Source organism: Rhagoletis zephyria, unplaced genomic scaffold (assembly GCF_001687245.7).
Source record: "Rhagoletis zephyria isolate East Lansing unplaced genomic scaffold, Rhagoletis_zephyria_1.1 Rzeph_scaffold_03627, whole genome shotgun sequence".
NCBI lineage: Eukaryota > Metazoa > Arthropoda > Insecta > Diptera > Tephritidae > Rhagoletis > Rhagoletis zephyria.
In genome coordinates, this window is record NW_016160710.1 from 36,092 (window position 1) to 53,354 (window position 17,263).

The 17,263-nt window shown below is 37.3% G+C and overlaps 1 protein-coding gene across 2 annotated transcripts in view; it reads right to left on the minus strand.

Annotated features, from left to right (window-relative positions):
• Window positions 1-17,263, minus strand: part of Fuca (alpha-L-fucosidase) — a 48,377-nt gene that overhangs the window by 24,196 nt on the left and 6,918 nt on the right. For both annotated transcript variants that reach the window (XM_017624458.1, XM_017624457.1), the window contains one exon: window positions 4,084-4,190. In XM_017624458.1, the coding sequence (XP_017479947.1) occupies window positions 4,084-4,190 (107 nt within the window). The remainder of the gene's footprint in view (window positions 1-4,083; window positions 4,191-17,263) is intronic.

Genomic DNA, 17,263 nt, shown 5'->3' on the forward strand with positions numbered 1-17,263 from the left:
TTAAGTTAAGTTGCCATAATCAGGCTTTTGGTCTTTCCATGAGGATCTATAGAGGAAGTTTCTTAAAAAGTAATACTTTTCCACAGTTTGAAAAAATATGTAAAATGAAGCAACTGAGAGGATCTTAAGTATAAGGTTTGTTTCCTTGCGCAAAGAGAGAAACCGGCTTCTGGTTAAAATTTTTAAAAGTGAACTTCAAATTAAAAGTATTTTTAAAATTAAATGTATATAATTCTTTTACTATTTAAACACTGAAGATGGAAATTATCTCAATTCAAAAATGTCATAAATATAAAATAACTCATTGGCTCCTGTGTACAATGATGTGTACACTCATGTTAAAATTAATAACATTTTTATTTATTATGAAATATATTTTAATTTTATACCAAACTATTGTTAAAAATAAGTACACTGGCGTTTTAAAGTATTATCTGTTACTTACATTCATAATTTCGCTTTGAATAAAAATGTACTGAAAAGTACTTATTTTTTAGCATGAAAAATCTGGCAACCCTAATAACGAAGGAGCAATTACATTGTAAAAAAATAATAACAAGTTGTGGTTCTGATATTTCGGGCCCCTTTAAGAAGCCCGGGCCCGGGGGGATTCACCCCTTTTCCCCCTCCCTCTCGACGGGCCTGTACGTATGTATTTACTCATTGAATCTGGATGAATACGTGAATTTTAATATGATAATTTTTTCATGTTTGATGACCCCTAGTAAAATGTCATTCTTAAAAATTGTGTGGTACATTATAACCAAGGCCGAAAACAATAAGCAAGAATAAAAATATGCTTGCAAATATGCCCGATAAAAAAAAATGTTAGTGCATGGATTTAGTTATGACTTTTTTACTATTAATAAAAAAGGCAGTTTATATTGCTCAAAGATACGAACCACCGTACAGTTTCATAAGTAAAAACACTATCAGCTGATTGCCAAAAAGTGCCTACAGCTGGACCTCCTGTTTTTGGCATGTGCTCTTATCTATTACAATTTCTTTCATTTCTACTACAATTTCTTTCATTTCTACTACAATTTCTTTTATTTCTATTACAATTTATTCAAAATGCACTAACACACTGAACCAAAAATACCAATACACCAACTAAAAACACACCTACAGCCTGCTTGAAACACACCTACAGCCTGCCAGAAAAAACGGTAAGAAGAATAGTTACTTTACTTATGGAACTGTACCATGATTCAATAATGAAAGGTTTTGTAAGAAAAACTTTCTCTCGCTCTAATTTTATCAATGACACTCCCACCCTACTCCTAAAAACAAAAAGAGTGATATTTCTTTTCCAAATTTCTTTGCAAGTTTTAAGAGTATTTTTAAATTGTTGGTAGTGAAATTTTTACTTTTTAAATTTGAAGAAATTTTTGTTCTTCATTCGCTGGCGCCAACAAGACAAAATGGGTGAGAATCGTTGGACTACAGAAATTCAATGCAGGCTAAAGAGACGAAATTCCCTTAAATGCCGAAATGTATTTGTCGATTCTTGTGGAGACCTCTTGATTCTACCAAGTCGCTGTAAAGTAAAGCGTGCAATGGTTTTGGTAAATGAGCCAACGAAGGTATTTAGGTATTGTCCTCCACAACACAATCCTGGTGTCTCCGAATGAGACTTTGACGCAATATAACATTGCCAAACCGCATCCATAGGCCCAATCGTCACACGACAGCTCGGTTTAGTCAATGGCGCGATGTAATTGCACACTTAAAAGGTGTACGCACGAGGCGAATGTTGGCTGGCGACCAACTTTGTTGTTCAACCAAAAGTAGAATGCAAAGTTAAACAATGCAGACGCCTTTTTATGGCGAATATTTTGAAATTTTTTTATATTTTGATATTTTTAGTCATTCAATTTTTTTCGTGCAACCCGGCGTGAGTTGAACGCAAAAATTGCCTGAAAAATCGCCTCGTGCGAAAGCCCCATTACGCCACTTCTCATTTGACGATGTAGNTTTGAACGCAAAAGTTGCCTGAAAAATCGCCTCGTGCGAAAGCCCCATTACGCCACTTCTCATTTGACGATGTAGATCACGTTCCCTATCTCAGTCGTTCAGTAGCTGCGTGTTCTTTTTATTCTTCCTGAGTTCGTTGCGGCTGTGTAACCCAGTATTGAATATTCTCCCCAGAACATTAAAAATGCGACATCAAAAATNTCTTTTTATTCTTCCTGAGTTCGTTGCGGCTGTGTAACCCAGTATTGAATATTCTCCCCAGAACATTAAAAGTGCGACATCAAAAATTTCGAATTACCATATTCGAAACAATCGAGCCATAACCGCGAAAGAAACGTAAGCCCCACATTTTTTTATTTGCCGTTTTTTTAATAAATTTTGCATATTTTCCACATAGCTTCTTCATATCCATCATCTGGCAAACAAATACAACAAAAAAAGCTGAAAGTGGACCATTCATTCTCGAGTTATGCGGCATCTGACGTACGCAAGTTTGGTATATACATAGAAATATTTATTTTTAATAACAATCGGGGGTTATATTCGATGTAAATAAACTTGTTTAAATTAAAAAATTAAATCAAATTCGTTTTTGTTTTAAAATACCACCATTCACTATTATCCACACCTTTTTATGGAATTTAGCTCCCATTTTAGGAAGTGTGATTGAATTCTTCCCCTTTTTCTCCTGCTTCCATAAACCATCCCTGTGGGTGGGAGTGCCAAATTTTAGCAAAAAGCCATGATAAAAACATTAGAAGGTAAAACCATTCTCTCAATTCGTCGGCCATGATTTTTTTCTGACGTTTGCAAACATTTTAAAATCATATAAAATTGAAAATAAAAAAATGAAATTGTTCACAATTGTTGTTGTTTGAGATTAAAAATGAGAATGTGTGTGTGAGCCTGAGCTCGAATTTTAAAATTATATTGTTGGCAAACGTCAGACTGCCTCTCAATGATTTTACCTTGTAATGTTTTTATCATGAAAAAAGCTACTTACCAAACCTTTAATAATTAAATCATGGAACTGTACGATGATACTAACCCTTCATTTCTTTTCAAATGTGAATTTAATTTTTTTTATTATTCTCCATTTATATTCAACAATTCTCCATTTATGATAAATGGTTAATATTCTCTTCAATAATAACACTAAAGCCTTCCCGTAGAGACCAACCTTTGGTTTGCAATTTTTATATCCCGGTGGAATGCAGTTGAAATTTGTTCAAGTGACTTGCGCCCACTTGAAGAATGCATCCCTGCGCATCCTTTAATCCCAAATGCATCCCTGCGCTTGCACCGAATTAAAGCACCCCTGCTTGAATATTCCAGTGTTAGCTATAGACAGGCTGCAGTTGCTTCCAGTGTAACCTATAAAGGCACTCTCCGCCTTGCCATTTTTCTTCTTTTTACCTCAACATCTGACCAGAGGACATCGCGGAGCCGTTCGTTGACTCAACCAACATTTGGAAGTTTATATATTTATCTACGCGGGAGTACATACCTCATCATGGAATTCCACCAGCAACGTAACACCTTAAATCTATTCGTATCCTATTATATTTTCATACCACCATTGCAATTTTGAATCTTTACTTGCGATATACTATACGGCTAACACCACCTTATTAAATACGCCTTGTTACTTGGAATTGTAAGAATAAACGGTTGTGCAACAATAATTTTGTGTTTAATATAATAAATATAAAGTGAAGCGAAATTGTTTGTGTTGAAAAATCATGTGTTGAGATAATTTATGTAGAAAAGTCATATGTTGAGTTAATGTGTTGAGTTGGTATGTGTTGAAATATCTTTTGTTATTTAGACCTGTTACCTAAATGGCGTAGTGCGATATAGAGTATTCTTCTGCCCATCTTATTGTTTGGGGCGCCTAAAATACAGGTTGCGAGCTAGTAGCCGCCCGCGAACTACCGGTTGGACAGCACTGGTCTATGGCATGATTCCAAAAAATTACTTTTGAAAAAAAAAATTCAGAAAATTTGTTTTGGTTATTCATTATGTAAATTAATATATCAATCTAAAAATTATGGTTATTTTTGCATAACAGTTTTAGAGACACTCTTATTTTGTAGCTATACTCACGAATAATATCTCGTTTTGGACCGATATCCATAGAATTCCAACTGAAGGAAGCTGAAGACGGCCACAGCGTGTAACCGTCATGATGCTTACTGGTTAAAACCACATATCTGAAATAAAAATTAAGTTACTGTAAAAATGAGATTTGCATGCGTTTAATAATACATATGGGAGTATCTCAGGAAGTTTTGACTTTCAACATTTAAGAAAAATAAAAAATAAAAGTTTTTGCACACATATCTTGCCGATTTCACTTTATTCTTTGAACCTTGAAACATAAGTAAAACAATGAAAACTCAGTTTTCAAGCTCGGTAATTTTTTTCTAACCTCAAAAAACATGTCGAACTATATGTGACAGAATTTTGTTATAAATATTGACGGATCTACTTTTATCTGGATTTCAGACTCGTATTCAGCGACCCCAAAACATACACATTTTCCGATTTTTTTCGTGTTCCTGCGTAATTGCTTAAAATTTAGATATTTATGAAAACTTTCCCCTTTCTTGCTGCCTCCACAGGCAAAAGTTTTTATCTTGATAGTTTTATCAGGCAATATCTTGCCAATGGAGACCGCATATTGCTCTTGGTAAGCAATAATTATCAAAGCTTTTATCTTGATAAATATTGCCAGCAATTTGATAATTTGATCGCTACATTTTCATTTACGCGATAACTCCGTGGCGGCAACATTATTGATATTTTAAAATAACAGCAAAAATTTAGCTGTTTTCTATTAAAACATATGTTCTTATGTACTTGGATGTGAAATAAAAAATTTTCAAAATTTTTTAAGTGATTGAATCAAGAAAAGCCATCTTACAAATTCTTTTATCAACATAAAACCTCAGTCCGTATAGTCCGTACGCGCGGAAGAAGTTAAACTTAATAGAAGAAATTCCAGAAAGAAAGAGATGTGCGATATATATACATACATACACATGTACATATCTTCTAATATACAACATACATATTTATTTTATTTTTTTAATGAGCTTTAACTTTTCATTTTTATAACCAACTGCTAAATAAGATTAATTTTAATTTGTGGCTGAGAATATATACATATCTCTACAATATTAACTAGTGAGTTGTGGTAACTAAAGTAAGATATGAAATGTTTTATTTCAATATTATTAATATTTCCTCCTTGTTGTTGTTCGATCATTTCAACCATAAACCATTTCCAATGAAAAATTTTTCTTCGAAAATTGTTGTCAAATCACCAGATTCGACCAGCGAAAAGTTGACATTAAAATCTCCTGCGAGAATTACATCAACATCAACCCTTTTTACCTTAAAAATTGACTTGCAAAAAAAAACCGAAAGAGAAATGTTTATTTAAACATTCGCTCAAAACGTAAATTTCGAAAGAACTGTAATTTTTGGTAGGAGGTACTGCAAGCTTGACTAAAGGACTGTAATTTAAAGTTAGAACTATGAATCTGGCAACATTGGTTACAACGCACAATGTAATATTCCCAAATGAGTTGTTCCTGAAAATAGCAAACGTGCTGCTATTTAGGTGAAATTTTCTACACAGATATTTTTATTTCATTGAAACTTTTATAAATGTTTTGACTTTCCACTTGATTCAGCCCGTTCGTGTCATACCCCATTGGTGAATTTATGCATTCCATTTCTTTATTCACACATTTAGCAGTTAAGTACATATATTTACAAATAATTTTTGTAATTTTGTATTAAAGCGCATTTTTCTATCACAAAAAGCCAGTAAATGACATCTGAAAGCTTTACGTTTCTGTTTCAAAATCACGTTCACGCGGAAAGTGTTTGTGCAAAGAAGTAGTTACAATTTTAAATCATTTGCAATGGCCAGTTAAATGGCTAAGTGATTTTGGAAATTATAAACTGTTTTAGGGCTAATTTATTTATATGCGCGTATAACAAAATTAGTATTAAGAGTAAGTAGTAGTAACTGATTCTGGTTAAATATTCCGATTAAAATTAGGTGCGCCTACTAACTATACTTACTAGTTTCCTTTTGATGCAACTTAGCTATTTCCTAACAGAAAGTGAAGGAAATAATAGCATTCATCCAGAAACTATTTTTATATTTTTTTTTGTATATAATGTAAAGCCTACGCCCATTTGAAATAAATATCTCATCCGTGAAAAAGCTTACCGCCGCCTCGGCGATATCGGCTTCTTAATTTCTTGTCGTACATGTCGTATGAGTGACCTGAGTAGTTTAAACCGCATAAACGTAAGTATTCTGCCGCAAGGCTGTTTATTCAGTATATTGAACGCAGTTATTTGCGTGATAACAAACAGCGTTTGTATACTAGGAAAAGCTTCACGCAACAAGCTGTCAATACCTCTCAGCAATCATAGCTGCTTGCTACTCGTATCACTGCTGGTACATTAGCTGTCGTATAAAATGGAAGTGAGTAAGATTGTAAAAACTTCCACTTTTCTTTGCGTAAATAGCTGTGAGGTGAAACAATTTTAATTCGTTTTCACTGCATGCACATGGGTATCATTTATTTACTATATGAAGCAGCAAAACGTAAAATATAATTTATAATATTATTTTAATTAGATTTTCTATCCTTAATTTGCAGGTAAATTTTAATTTCCCCAAATAGCTTATTAGTGCATAAATATATGTGCGACTCGTTTTCCTTTTTGAAGTGAAGCTTCTTTAGCGGCGGTGGGTTGGTTGGGAGTAAATTGGCAAATTCAACGGAAATTGCACACGGAAATGGTTGGGACGGAAACAAGTGCTTCTTGAATACATGTTATTAATTTAACAAAAACTTGCTAAGTGAACACTTTACTTATATAAGGGCAAAGGTGAAGGGGAATATGTAGATGAAGAAAATGATAAACAAAAAAGTAAAAACAAAGACAAATATGAAGAAAAAGATGAGGATGAGGATACCGTNCTTTTTGAAGTGAAGCTTCTTTAGCGGCGGTGGGTTGGTTGGGAGTAAATTGGCAAATTCAACGGAAATTGCACACGGAAATGGTTGGGACGGAAACAAGTGCTTCTTGAATACATGTTATTAATTTAACAAAAACTTGCTAAGTGAACACTTTACTTATATAAGGGCAAAGGTGAAGGGGAATATGTAGATGAAGAAAATGATAAACAAAAAAGTAAAAACAAAGATAAATATGAAGAAAAAGATGAGGATGAGGATACCGTTAAAAGAAAAGGTGAAGATAGAGGAAGAAAGATTAAAATAAAGATAATTATAGAGAAAAGGATACAGATAGAGGCACAGAGACTCAATCTGGGAAATATATGGGATTTTAGAGACATTCGAGATTGTCGGGACTTATCGATATAATAATCGATATTTTTATCGGCCTTGTTATCGATTATTTATCGACTTTGTTATCGATATTTTTATAAATTTTCTAATCGATTTTTGTTATTGATTTTCTTGTCGATTACTTATCGACATTTTTGTCGATACTGTTATCGAGTTTGTTATCTATATTTTTATCGATTTTATGATCGATTTTGCTACCAATGTTATCGATTTTTCTGTCGAAATTTTTATCGATTTTGGTATCGATTCGGTTATCGATTTTCTATCTCGGAACTTACCGATGTAATAATCGATATTTTTATCGATTTTGTTATCGTTTTTTATCAATGATTTACCGATTTGGTTATCAATTTCAANTTTTTGTTATTGATTTTCTTGTCGATTACTTATCGACATTTTTGTCGATACTGTTATCGAGTTTGTTATCTATATTTTTATCGATTTTATGATCGATTTTGCTACCAATGTTATCGATTTTTCTATCGAAATTTTTATCGATTTTGGTATCGATTCGGTTATCGATTTTCTATCTCGGAACTTACCGATGTAATAAACGATATTTTTATCGATTTTGTTATCGTTTTTTATCAATGATTTACCGATTTGGTTATCAATTTCGATATTCATATTTTTATCGATTTTGTTATCGATATTTTTATCGATTTTTCAATAAATTTTTTATCGAGTTATTGCTTCGCCATGTGAGCCGGTGAATAAAACACTTATTTTCAGCTTCTGTTCTTTATTTTAGAGAGACNGGAGAAAATTGGGGCTATTTGAAAAGGGGGTGTGAGGCCTATAAACGTACCGACTTTTAGCTATCTGGCACCTCCCATATAAACCGAATTTTTATACTGCATATCCCTGAAAGTATTCATGGTACAGTTCAGTCCATACTCATGGAGAAAATTGGGGCTATTTGAAAAGGGGGTGTGAGGCCTATAAACGTACCGACTTTTAGCTATCTGGCACCTCCCATATAAACCGAATTTTTATACTGCATATCCCTGAAAGTATTCATGGTACAGTTCAGTCCATACTCATGGAGAAAATTGGGGCTATTTGAAAAGGGGGTGTGAGGCCTATAAACGTACCGACTTTTAGCTATCTGGCACCTCCCATATAAACCGAATTTTTATACTGCATATCCCTGAAAGTATTCATGGTACAGTTCAGTCCATACTCATGGAGAAAATTGGGGCTATTTGAAAAGGGGGTGTGAGGCCTATAAACGTACCGACTTTTAGCTATCTGGCACCTCCCATATAAACCGAATTTTTATACTGCATATCCCTGAAAGTATTCATGGTACAGTTCAGTCCATACTCATGGAGAAAATTGGGGCTATTTGAAAAGGGGGTGTGAGGCCTATAAACGTACCGACTTTTAGCTATCTGGCACCTCCCATATAAACCGAATTTTTATACTGCATATCCCTGAAAGTATTCATGGTACAGTTCAGTCCATACTCATGGAGAAAATTGGGGCTATTTGAAAAGGGGGTGTGAGGCCTATAAACGTACCGACTTTTAGCTATCTGGCACCTCCCATATAAACCGAATTTTTATACTGCATATCCCTGAAAGTATTCATGGTACAGTTCAGTCCATACTCATGGAGAAAATTGGGGCTATTTGAAAAGGGGGTGTGAGGCCTATAAACGTACCGACTTTTAGCTATCTGGCACCTCCCATATAAACCGAATTTTTATACTGCATATCCCTGAAAGTATTCATGGTACAGTTCAGTCCATACTCATGGAGAAAATTGGGGCTATTTGAAAAGGGGGTGTGAGGCCTATAAACGTACCGACTTTTAGCTATCTGGCACCTCCCATATAAACCGAATTTTTATACTGCATATCCCTGAAAGTATTCATGGTACAGTTCAGTCCATACTCATGGAGAAAATTGGGGCTATTTGAAAAGGGGGTGTGAGGCCTATAAACGTACCGACTTTTAGCTATCTGGCACCTCCCATATAAACCGAATTTTTATACTGCATATCCCTGAAAGTATTCATGGTACAGTTCAGTCCATACTCATGGAGAAAATTGGGGCTATTTGAAAAGGGGGTGTGAGGCCTATAAACGTACCGACTTTTAGCTATCTGGCACCTCCCATATAAACCGAATTTTTATACTGCATATCCCTGAAAGTATTCATGGTACAGTTCAGTCCATACTCATGGAGAAAATTGGGGCTATTTGAAAAGGGGGTGTGAGGCCTATAAACGTACCGACTTTTAGCTATCTGGCACCTCCCATATAAACCGAATTTTTATACTGCATATCCCTGAAAGTATTCATGGTACAGTTCAGTCCATACTCATGGAGAAAATTGGGGCTATTTGAAAAGGGGGTGTGAGGCCTATAAACGTACCGACTTTTAGCTATCTGGCACCTCCCATATAAACCGAATTTTTATACTGCATATCCCTGAAAGTATTCATGGTACAGTTCAGTCCATACTCATGGAGAAAATTGGGGCTATTTGAAAAGGGGGTGTGAGGCCTATAAACGTACCGACTTTTAGCTATCTGGCACCTCCCATATAAACCGAATTTTTATACTGCATATCCCTGAAAGTATTCATGGTACAGTTCAGTCCATACTCATGGAGAAAATTGGGGCTATTTGAAAAGGGGGTGTGAGGCCTATAAACGTACCGACTTTTAGCTATCTGGCACCTCCCATATAAACCGAATTTTTATACTGCATATCCCTGAAAGTATTCATGGTACAGTTCAGTCCATACTCATGGAGAAAATTGGGGCTATTTGAAAAGGGGGTGTGAGGCCTATAAACGTACCGACTTTTAGCTATCTGGCACCTCCCATATAAACCGAATTTTTATACTGCATATCCCTGAAAGTATTCATGGTACAGTTCAGTCCATACTCATGGAGAAAATTGGGGCTATTTGAAAAGGGGGTGTGAGGCCTATAAACGTACCGACTTTTAGCTATCTGGCACCTCCCATATAAACCGAATTTTTATACTGCATATCCCTGAAAGTATTCATGGTACAGTTCAGTCCATACTCATGGAGAAAATTGGGGCTATTTGAAAAGGGGGTGTGAGGCCTATAAACGTACCGACTTTTAGCTATCTGGCACCTCCCATATAAACCGAATTTTTATACTGCATATCCCTGAAAGTATTCATGGTACAGTTCAGTCCATACTCATGGAGAAAATTGGGGCTATTTGAAAAGGGGGTGTGAGGCCTATAAACGTACCGACTTTTAGCTATCTGGCACCTCCCATATAAACCGAATTTTTATACTGCATATCCCTGAAAGTATTCATGGTACAGTTCAGTCCATACTCATGGAGAAAATTGGGGCTATTTGAAAAGGGGGTGTGAGGCCTATAAACGTACCGACTTTTAGCTATCTGGCACCTCCCATATAAACCGAATTTTTATACTGCATATCCCTGAAAGTATTCATGGTACAGTTCAGTCCATACTCATGGAGAAAATTGGGGCTATTTGAAAAGGGGGTGTGAGGCCTATAAACGTACCGACTTTTAGCTATCTGGCACCTCCCATATAAACCGAATTTTTATACTGCATATCCCTGAAAGTATTCATGGTACAGTTCAGTCCATACTCATGGAGAAAATTGGGGCTATTTGAAAAGGGGGTGTGAGGCCTATAAACGTACCGACTTTTAGCTATCTGGCACCTCCCATATAAACCGAATTTTTATACTGCATATCCCTGAAAGTATTCATGGTACAGTTCAGTCCATACTCATGGAGAAAATTGGGGCTATTTGAAAAGGGGGTGTGAGGCCTATAAACGTACCGACTTTTAGCTATCTGGCACCTCCCATATAAACCGAATTTTTATACTGCATATCCCTGAAAGTATTCATGGTACAGTTCAGTCCATACTCATGGAGAAAATTGGGGCTATTTGAAAAGGGGGTGTGAGGCCTATAAACGTACCGACTTTTAGCTATCTGGCACCTCCCATATAAACCGAATTTTTATACTGCATATCCCTGAAAGTATTCATGGTACAGTTCAGTCCATACTCATGGAGAAAATTGGGGCTATTTGAAAAGGGGGTGTGAGGCCTATAAACGTACCGACTTTTAGCTATCTGGCACCTCCCATATAAACCGAATTTTTATACTGCATATCCCTGAAAGTATTCATGGTACAGTTCAGTCCATACTCATGGAGAAAATTGGGGCTATTTGAAAAGGGGGTGTGAGGCCTATAAACGTACCGACTTTTAGCTATCTGGCACCTCCCATATAAACCGAATTTTTATACTGCATATCCCTGAAAGTATTCATGGTACAGTTCAGTCCATACTCATGGAGAAAATTGGGGCTATTTGAAAAGGGGGTGTGAGGCCTATAAACGTACCGACTTTTAGCTATCTGGCACCTCCCATATAAACCGAATTTTTATACTGCATATCCCTGAAAGTATTCATGGTACAGTTCAGTCCATACTCATGGAGAAAATTGGGGCTATTTGAAAAGGGGGTGTGAGGCCTATAAACGTACCGACTTTTAGCTATCTGGCACCTCCCATATAAACCGAATTTTTATACTGCATATCCCTGAAAGTATTCATGGTACAGTTCAGTCCATACTCATGGAGAAAATTGGGGCTATTTGAAAAGGGGGTGTGAGGCCTATAAACGTACCGACTTTTAGCTATCTGGCACCTCCCATATAAACCGAATTTTTATACTGCATATCCCTGAAAGTATTCATGGTACAGTTCAGTCCATACTCATGGAGAAAATTGGGGCTATTTGAAAAGGGGGTGTGAGGCCTATAAACGTACCGACTTTTAGCTATCTGGCACCTCCCATATAAACCGAATTTTTATACTGCATATCCCTGAAAGTATTCATGGTACAGTTCAGTCCATACTCATGGAGAAAATTGGGGCTATTTGAAAAGGGGGTGTGAGGCCTATAAACGTACCGACTTTTAGCTATCTGGCACCTCCCATATAAACCGAATTTTTATACTGCATATCCCTGAAAGTATTCATGGTACAGTTCAGTCCATACTCATGGAGAAAATTGGGGCTATTTGAAAAGGGGGTGTGAGGCCTATAAACGTACCGACTTTTAGCTATCTGGCACCTCCCATATAAACCGAATTTTTATACTGCATATCCCTGAAAGTATTCATGGTACAGTTCAGTCCATACTCATGGAGAAAATTGGGGCTATTTGAAAAGGGGGTGTGAGGCCTATAAACGTACCGACTTTTAGCTATCTGGCACCTCCCATATAAACCGAATTTTTATACTGCATATCCCTGAAAGTATTCATGGTACAGTTCAGTCCATACTCATGGAGAAAATTGGGGCTATTTGAAAAGGGGGTGTGAGGCCTATAAACGTACCGACTTTTAGCTATCTGGCACCTCCCATATAAACCGAATTTTTATACTGCATATCCCTGAAAGTATTCATGGTACAGTTCAGTCCATACTCATGGAGAAAATTGGGGCTATTTGAAAAGGGGGTGTGAGGCCTATAAACGTACCGACTTTTAGCTATCTGGCACCTCCCATATAAACCGAATTTTTATACTGCATATCCCTGAAAGTATTCATGGTACAGTTCAGTCCATACTCATGGAGAAAATTGGGGCTATTTGAAAAGGGGGTGTGAGGCCTATAAACGTACCGACTTTTAGCTATCTGGCACCTCCCATATAAACCGAATTTTTATACTGCATATCCCTGAAAGTATTCATGGTACAGTTCAGTCCATACTCATGGAGAAAATTGGGGCTATTTGAAAAGGGGGTGTGAGGCCTATAAACGTACCGACTTTTAGCTATCTGGCACCTCCCATATAAACCGAATTTTTATACTGCATATCCCTGAAAGTATTCATGGTACAGTTCAGTCCATACTCATGGAGAAAATTGGGGCTATTTGAAAAGGGGGTGTGAGGCCTATAAACGTACCGACTTTTAGCTATCTGGCACCTCCCATATAAACCGAATTTTTATACTGCATATCCCTGAAAGTATTCATGGTACAGTTCAGTCCATACTCATGGAGAAAATTGGGGCTATTTGAAAAGGGGGTGTGAGGCCTATAAACGTACCGACTTTTAGCTATCTGGCACCTCCCATATAAACCGAATTTTTATACTGCATATCCCTGAAAGTATTCATGGTACAGTTCAGTCCATACTCATGGAGAAAATTGGGGCTATTTGAAAAGGGGGTGTGAGGCCTATAAACGTACCGACTTTTAGCTATCTGGCACCTCCCATATAAACCGAATTTTTATACTGCATATCCCTGAAAGTATTCATGGTACAGTTCAGTCCATACTCATGGAGAAAATTGGGGCTATTTGAAAAGGGGGTGTGAGGCCTATAAACGTACCGACTTTTAGCTATCTGGCACCTCCCATATAAACCGAATTTTTATACTGCATATCCCTGAAAGTATTCATGGTACAGTTCAGTCCATACTCATGGAGAAAATTGGGGCTATTTGAAAAGGGGGTGTGAGGCCTATAAACGTACCGACTTTTAGCTATCTGGCACCTCCCATATAAACCGAATTTTTATACTGCATATCCCTGAAAGTATTCATGGTACAGTTCAGTCCATACTCATGGAGAAAATTGGGGCTATTTGAAAAGGGGGTGTGAGGCCTATAAACGTACCGACTTTTAGCTATCTGGCACCTCCCATATAAACCGAATTTTTATACTGCATATCCCTGAAAGTATTCATGGTACAGTTCAGTCCATACTCATGGAGAAAATTGGGGCTATTTGAAAAGGGGGTGTGAGGCCTATAAACGTACCGACTTTTAGCTATCTGGCACCTCCCATATAAACCGAATTTTTATACTGCATATCCCTGAAAGTATTCATGGTACAGTTCAGTCCATACTCATGGAGAAAATTGGGGCTATTTGAAAAGGGGGTGTGAGGCCTATAAACGTACCGACTTTTAGCTATCTGGCACCTCCCATATAAACCGAATTTTTATACTGCATATCCCTGAAAGTATTCATGGTACAGTTCAGTCCATACTCATGGAGAAAATTGGGGCTATTTGAAAAGGGGGTGTGAGGCCTATAAACGTACCGACTTTTAGCTATCTGGCACCTCCCATATAAACCGAATTTTTATACTGCATATCCCTGAAAGTATTCATGGTACAGTTCAGTCCATACTCATGGAGAAAATTGGGGCTATTTGAAAAGGGGGTGTGAGGCCTATAAACGTACCGACTTTTAGCTATCTGGCACCTCCCATATAAACCGAATTTTTATACTGCATATCCCTGAAAGTATTCATGGTACAGTTCAGTCCATACTCATGGAGAAAATTGGGGCTATTTGAAAAGGGGGTGTGAGGCCTATAAACGTACCGACTTTTAGCTATCTGGCACCTCCCATATAAACCGAATTTTTATACTGCATATCCCTGAAAGTATTCATGGTACAGTTCAGTCCATACTCATGGAGAAAATTGGGGCTATTTGAAAAGGGGGTGTGAGGCCTATAAACGTACCGACTTTTAGCTATCTGGCACCTCCCATATAAACCGAATTTTTATACTGCATATCCCTGAAAGTATTCATGGTACAGTTCAGTCCATACTCATGGAGAAAATTGGGGCTATTTGAAAAGGGGGTGTGAGGCCTATAAACGTACCGACTTTTAGCTATCTGGCACCTCCCATATAAACCGAATTTTTATACTGCATATCCCTGAAAGTATTCATGGTACAGTTCAGTCCATACTCATGGAGAAAATTGGGGCTATTTGAAAAGGGGGTGTGAGGCCTATAAACGTACCGACTTTTAGCTATCTGGCACCTCCCATATAAACCGAATTTTTATACTGCATATCCCTGAAAGTATTCATGGTACAGTTCAGTCCATACTCATGGAGAAAATTGGGGCTATTTGAAAAGGGGGTGTGAGGCCTATAAACGTACCGACTTTTAGCTATCTGGCACCTCCCATATAAACCGAATTTTTATACTGCATATCCCTGAAAGTATTCATGGTACAGTTCAGTCCATACTCATGGAGAAAATTGGGGCTATTTGAAAAGGGGGTGTGAGGCCTATAAACGTACCGACTTTTAGCTATCTGGCACCTCCCATATAAACCGAATTTTTATACTGCATATCCCTGAAAGTATTCATGGTACAGTTCAGTCCATACTCATGGAGAAAATTGGGGCTATTTGAAAAGGGGGTGTGAGGCCTATAAACGTACCGACTTTTAGCTATCTGGCACCTCCCATATAAACCGAATTTTTATACTGCATATCCCTGAAAGTATTCATGGTACAGTTCAGTCCATACTCATGGAGAAAATTGGGGCTATTTGAAAAGGGGGTGTGAGGCCTATAAACGTACCGACTTTTAGCTATCTGGCACCTCCCATATAAACCGAATTTTTATACTGCATATCCCTGAAAGTATTCATGGTACAGTTCAGTCCATACTCATGGAGAAAATTGGGGCTATTTGAAAAGGGGGTGTGAGGCCTATAAACGTACCGACTTTTAGCTATCTGGCACCTCCCATATAAACCGAATTTTTATACTGCATATCCCTGAAAGTATTCATGGTACAGTTCAGTCCATACTCATGGAGAAAATTGGGGCTATTTGAAAAGGGGGTGTGAGGCCTATAAACGTACCGACTTTTAGCTATCTGGCACCTCCCATATAAACCGAATTTTTATACTGCATATCCCTGAAAGTATTCATGGTACAGTTCAGTCCATACTCATGGAGAAAATTGGGGCTATTTGAAAAGGGGGTGTGAGGCCTATAAACGTACCGACTTTTAGCTATCTGGCACCTCCCATATAAACCGAATTTTTATACTGCATATCCCTGAAAGTATTCATGGTACAGTTCAGTCCATACTCATGGAGAAAATTGGGGCTATTTGAAAAGGGGGTGTGAGGCCTATAAACGTACCGACTTTTAGCTATCTGGCACCTCCCATATAAACCGAATTTTTATACTGCATATCCCTGAAAGTATTCATGGTACAGTTCAGTCCATACTCATGGAGAAAATTGGGGCTATTTGAAAAGGGGGTGTGAGGCCTATAAACGTACCGACTTTTAGCTATCTGGCACCTCCCATATAAACCGAATTTTTATACTGCATATCCCTGAAAGTATTCATGGTACAGTTCAGTCCATACTCATGGAGAAAATTGGGGCTATTTGAAAAGGGGGTGTGAGGCCTATAAACGTACCGACTTTTAGCTATCTGGCACCTCCCATATAAACCGAATTTTTATACTGCATATCCCTGAAAGTATTCATGGTACAGTTCAGTCCATACTCATGGAGAAAATTGGGGCTATTTGAAAAGGGGGTGTGAGGCCTATAAACGTACCGACTTTTAGCTATCTGGCACCTCCCATATAAACCGAATTTTTATACTGCATATCCCTGAAAGTATTCATGGTACAGTTCAGTCCATACTCATGGAGAAAATTGGGGCTATTTGAAAAGGGGGTGTGAGGCCTATAAACGTACCGACTTTTAGCTATCTGGCACCTCCCATATAAACCGAATTTTTATACTGCATATCCCTGAAAGTATTCATGGTACAGTTCAGTCCATACTCATGGAGAAAATTGGGGCTATTTGAAAAGGGGGTGTGAGGCCTATAAACGTACCGACTTTTAGCTATCTGGCACCTCCCATATAAACCGAATTTTTATACTGCATATCCCTGAAAGTATTCATGGTACAGTTCAGTCCATACTCATGGAGAAAATTGGGGCTATTTGAAAAGGGGGTGTGAGGCCTATAAACGTACCGACTTTTAGCTATCTGGCACCTCCCATATAAACCGAATTTTTATACTGCATATCCCTGAAAGT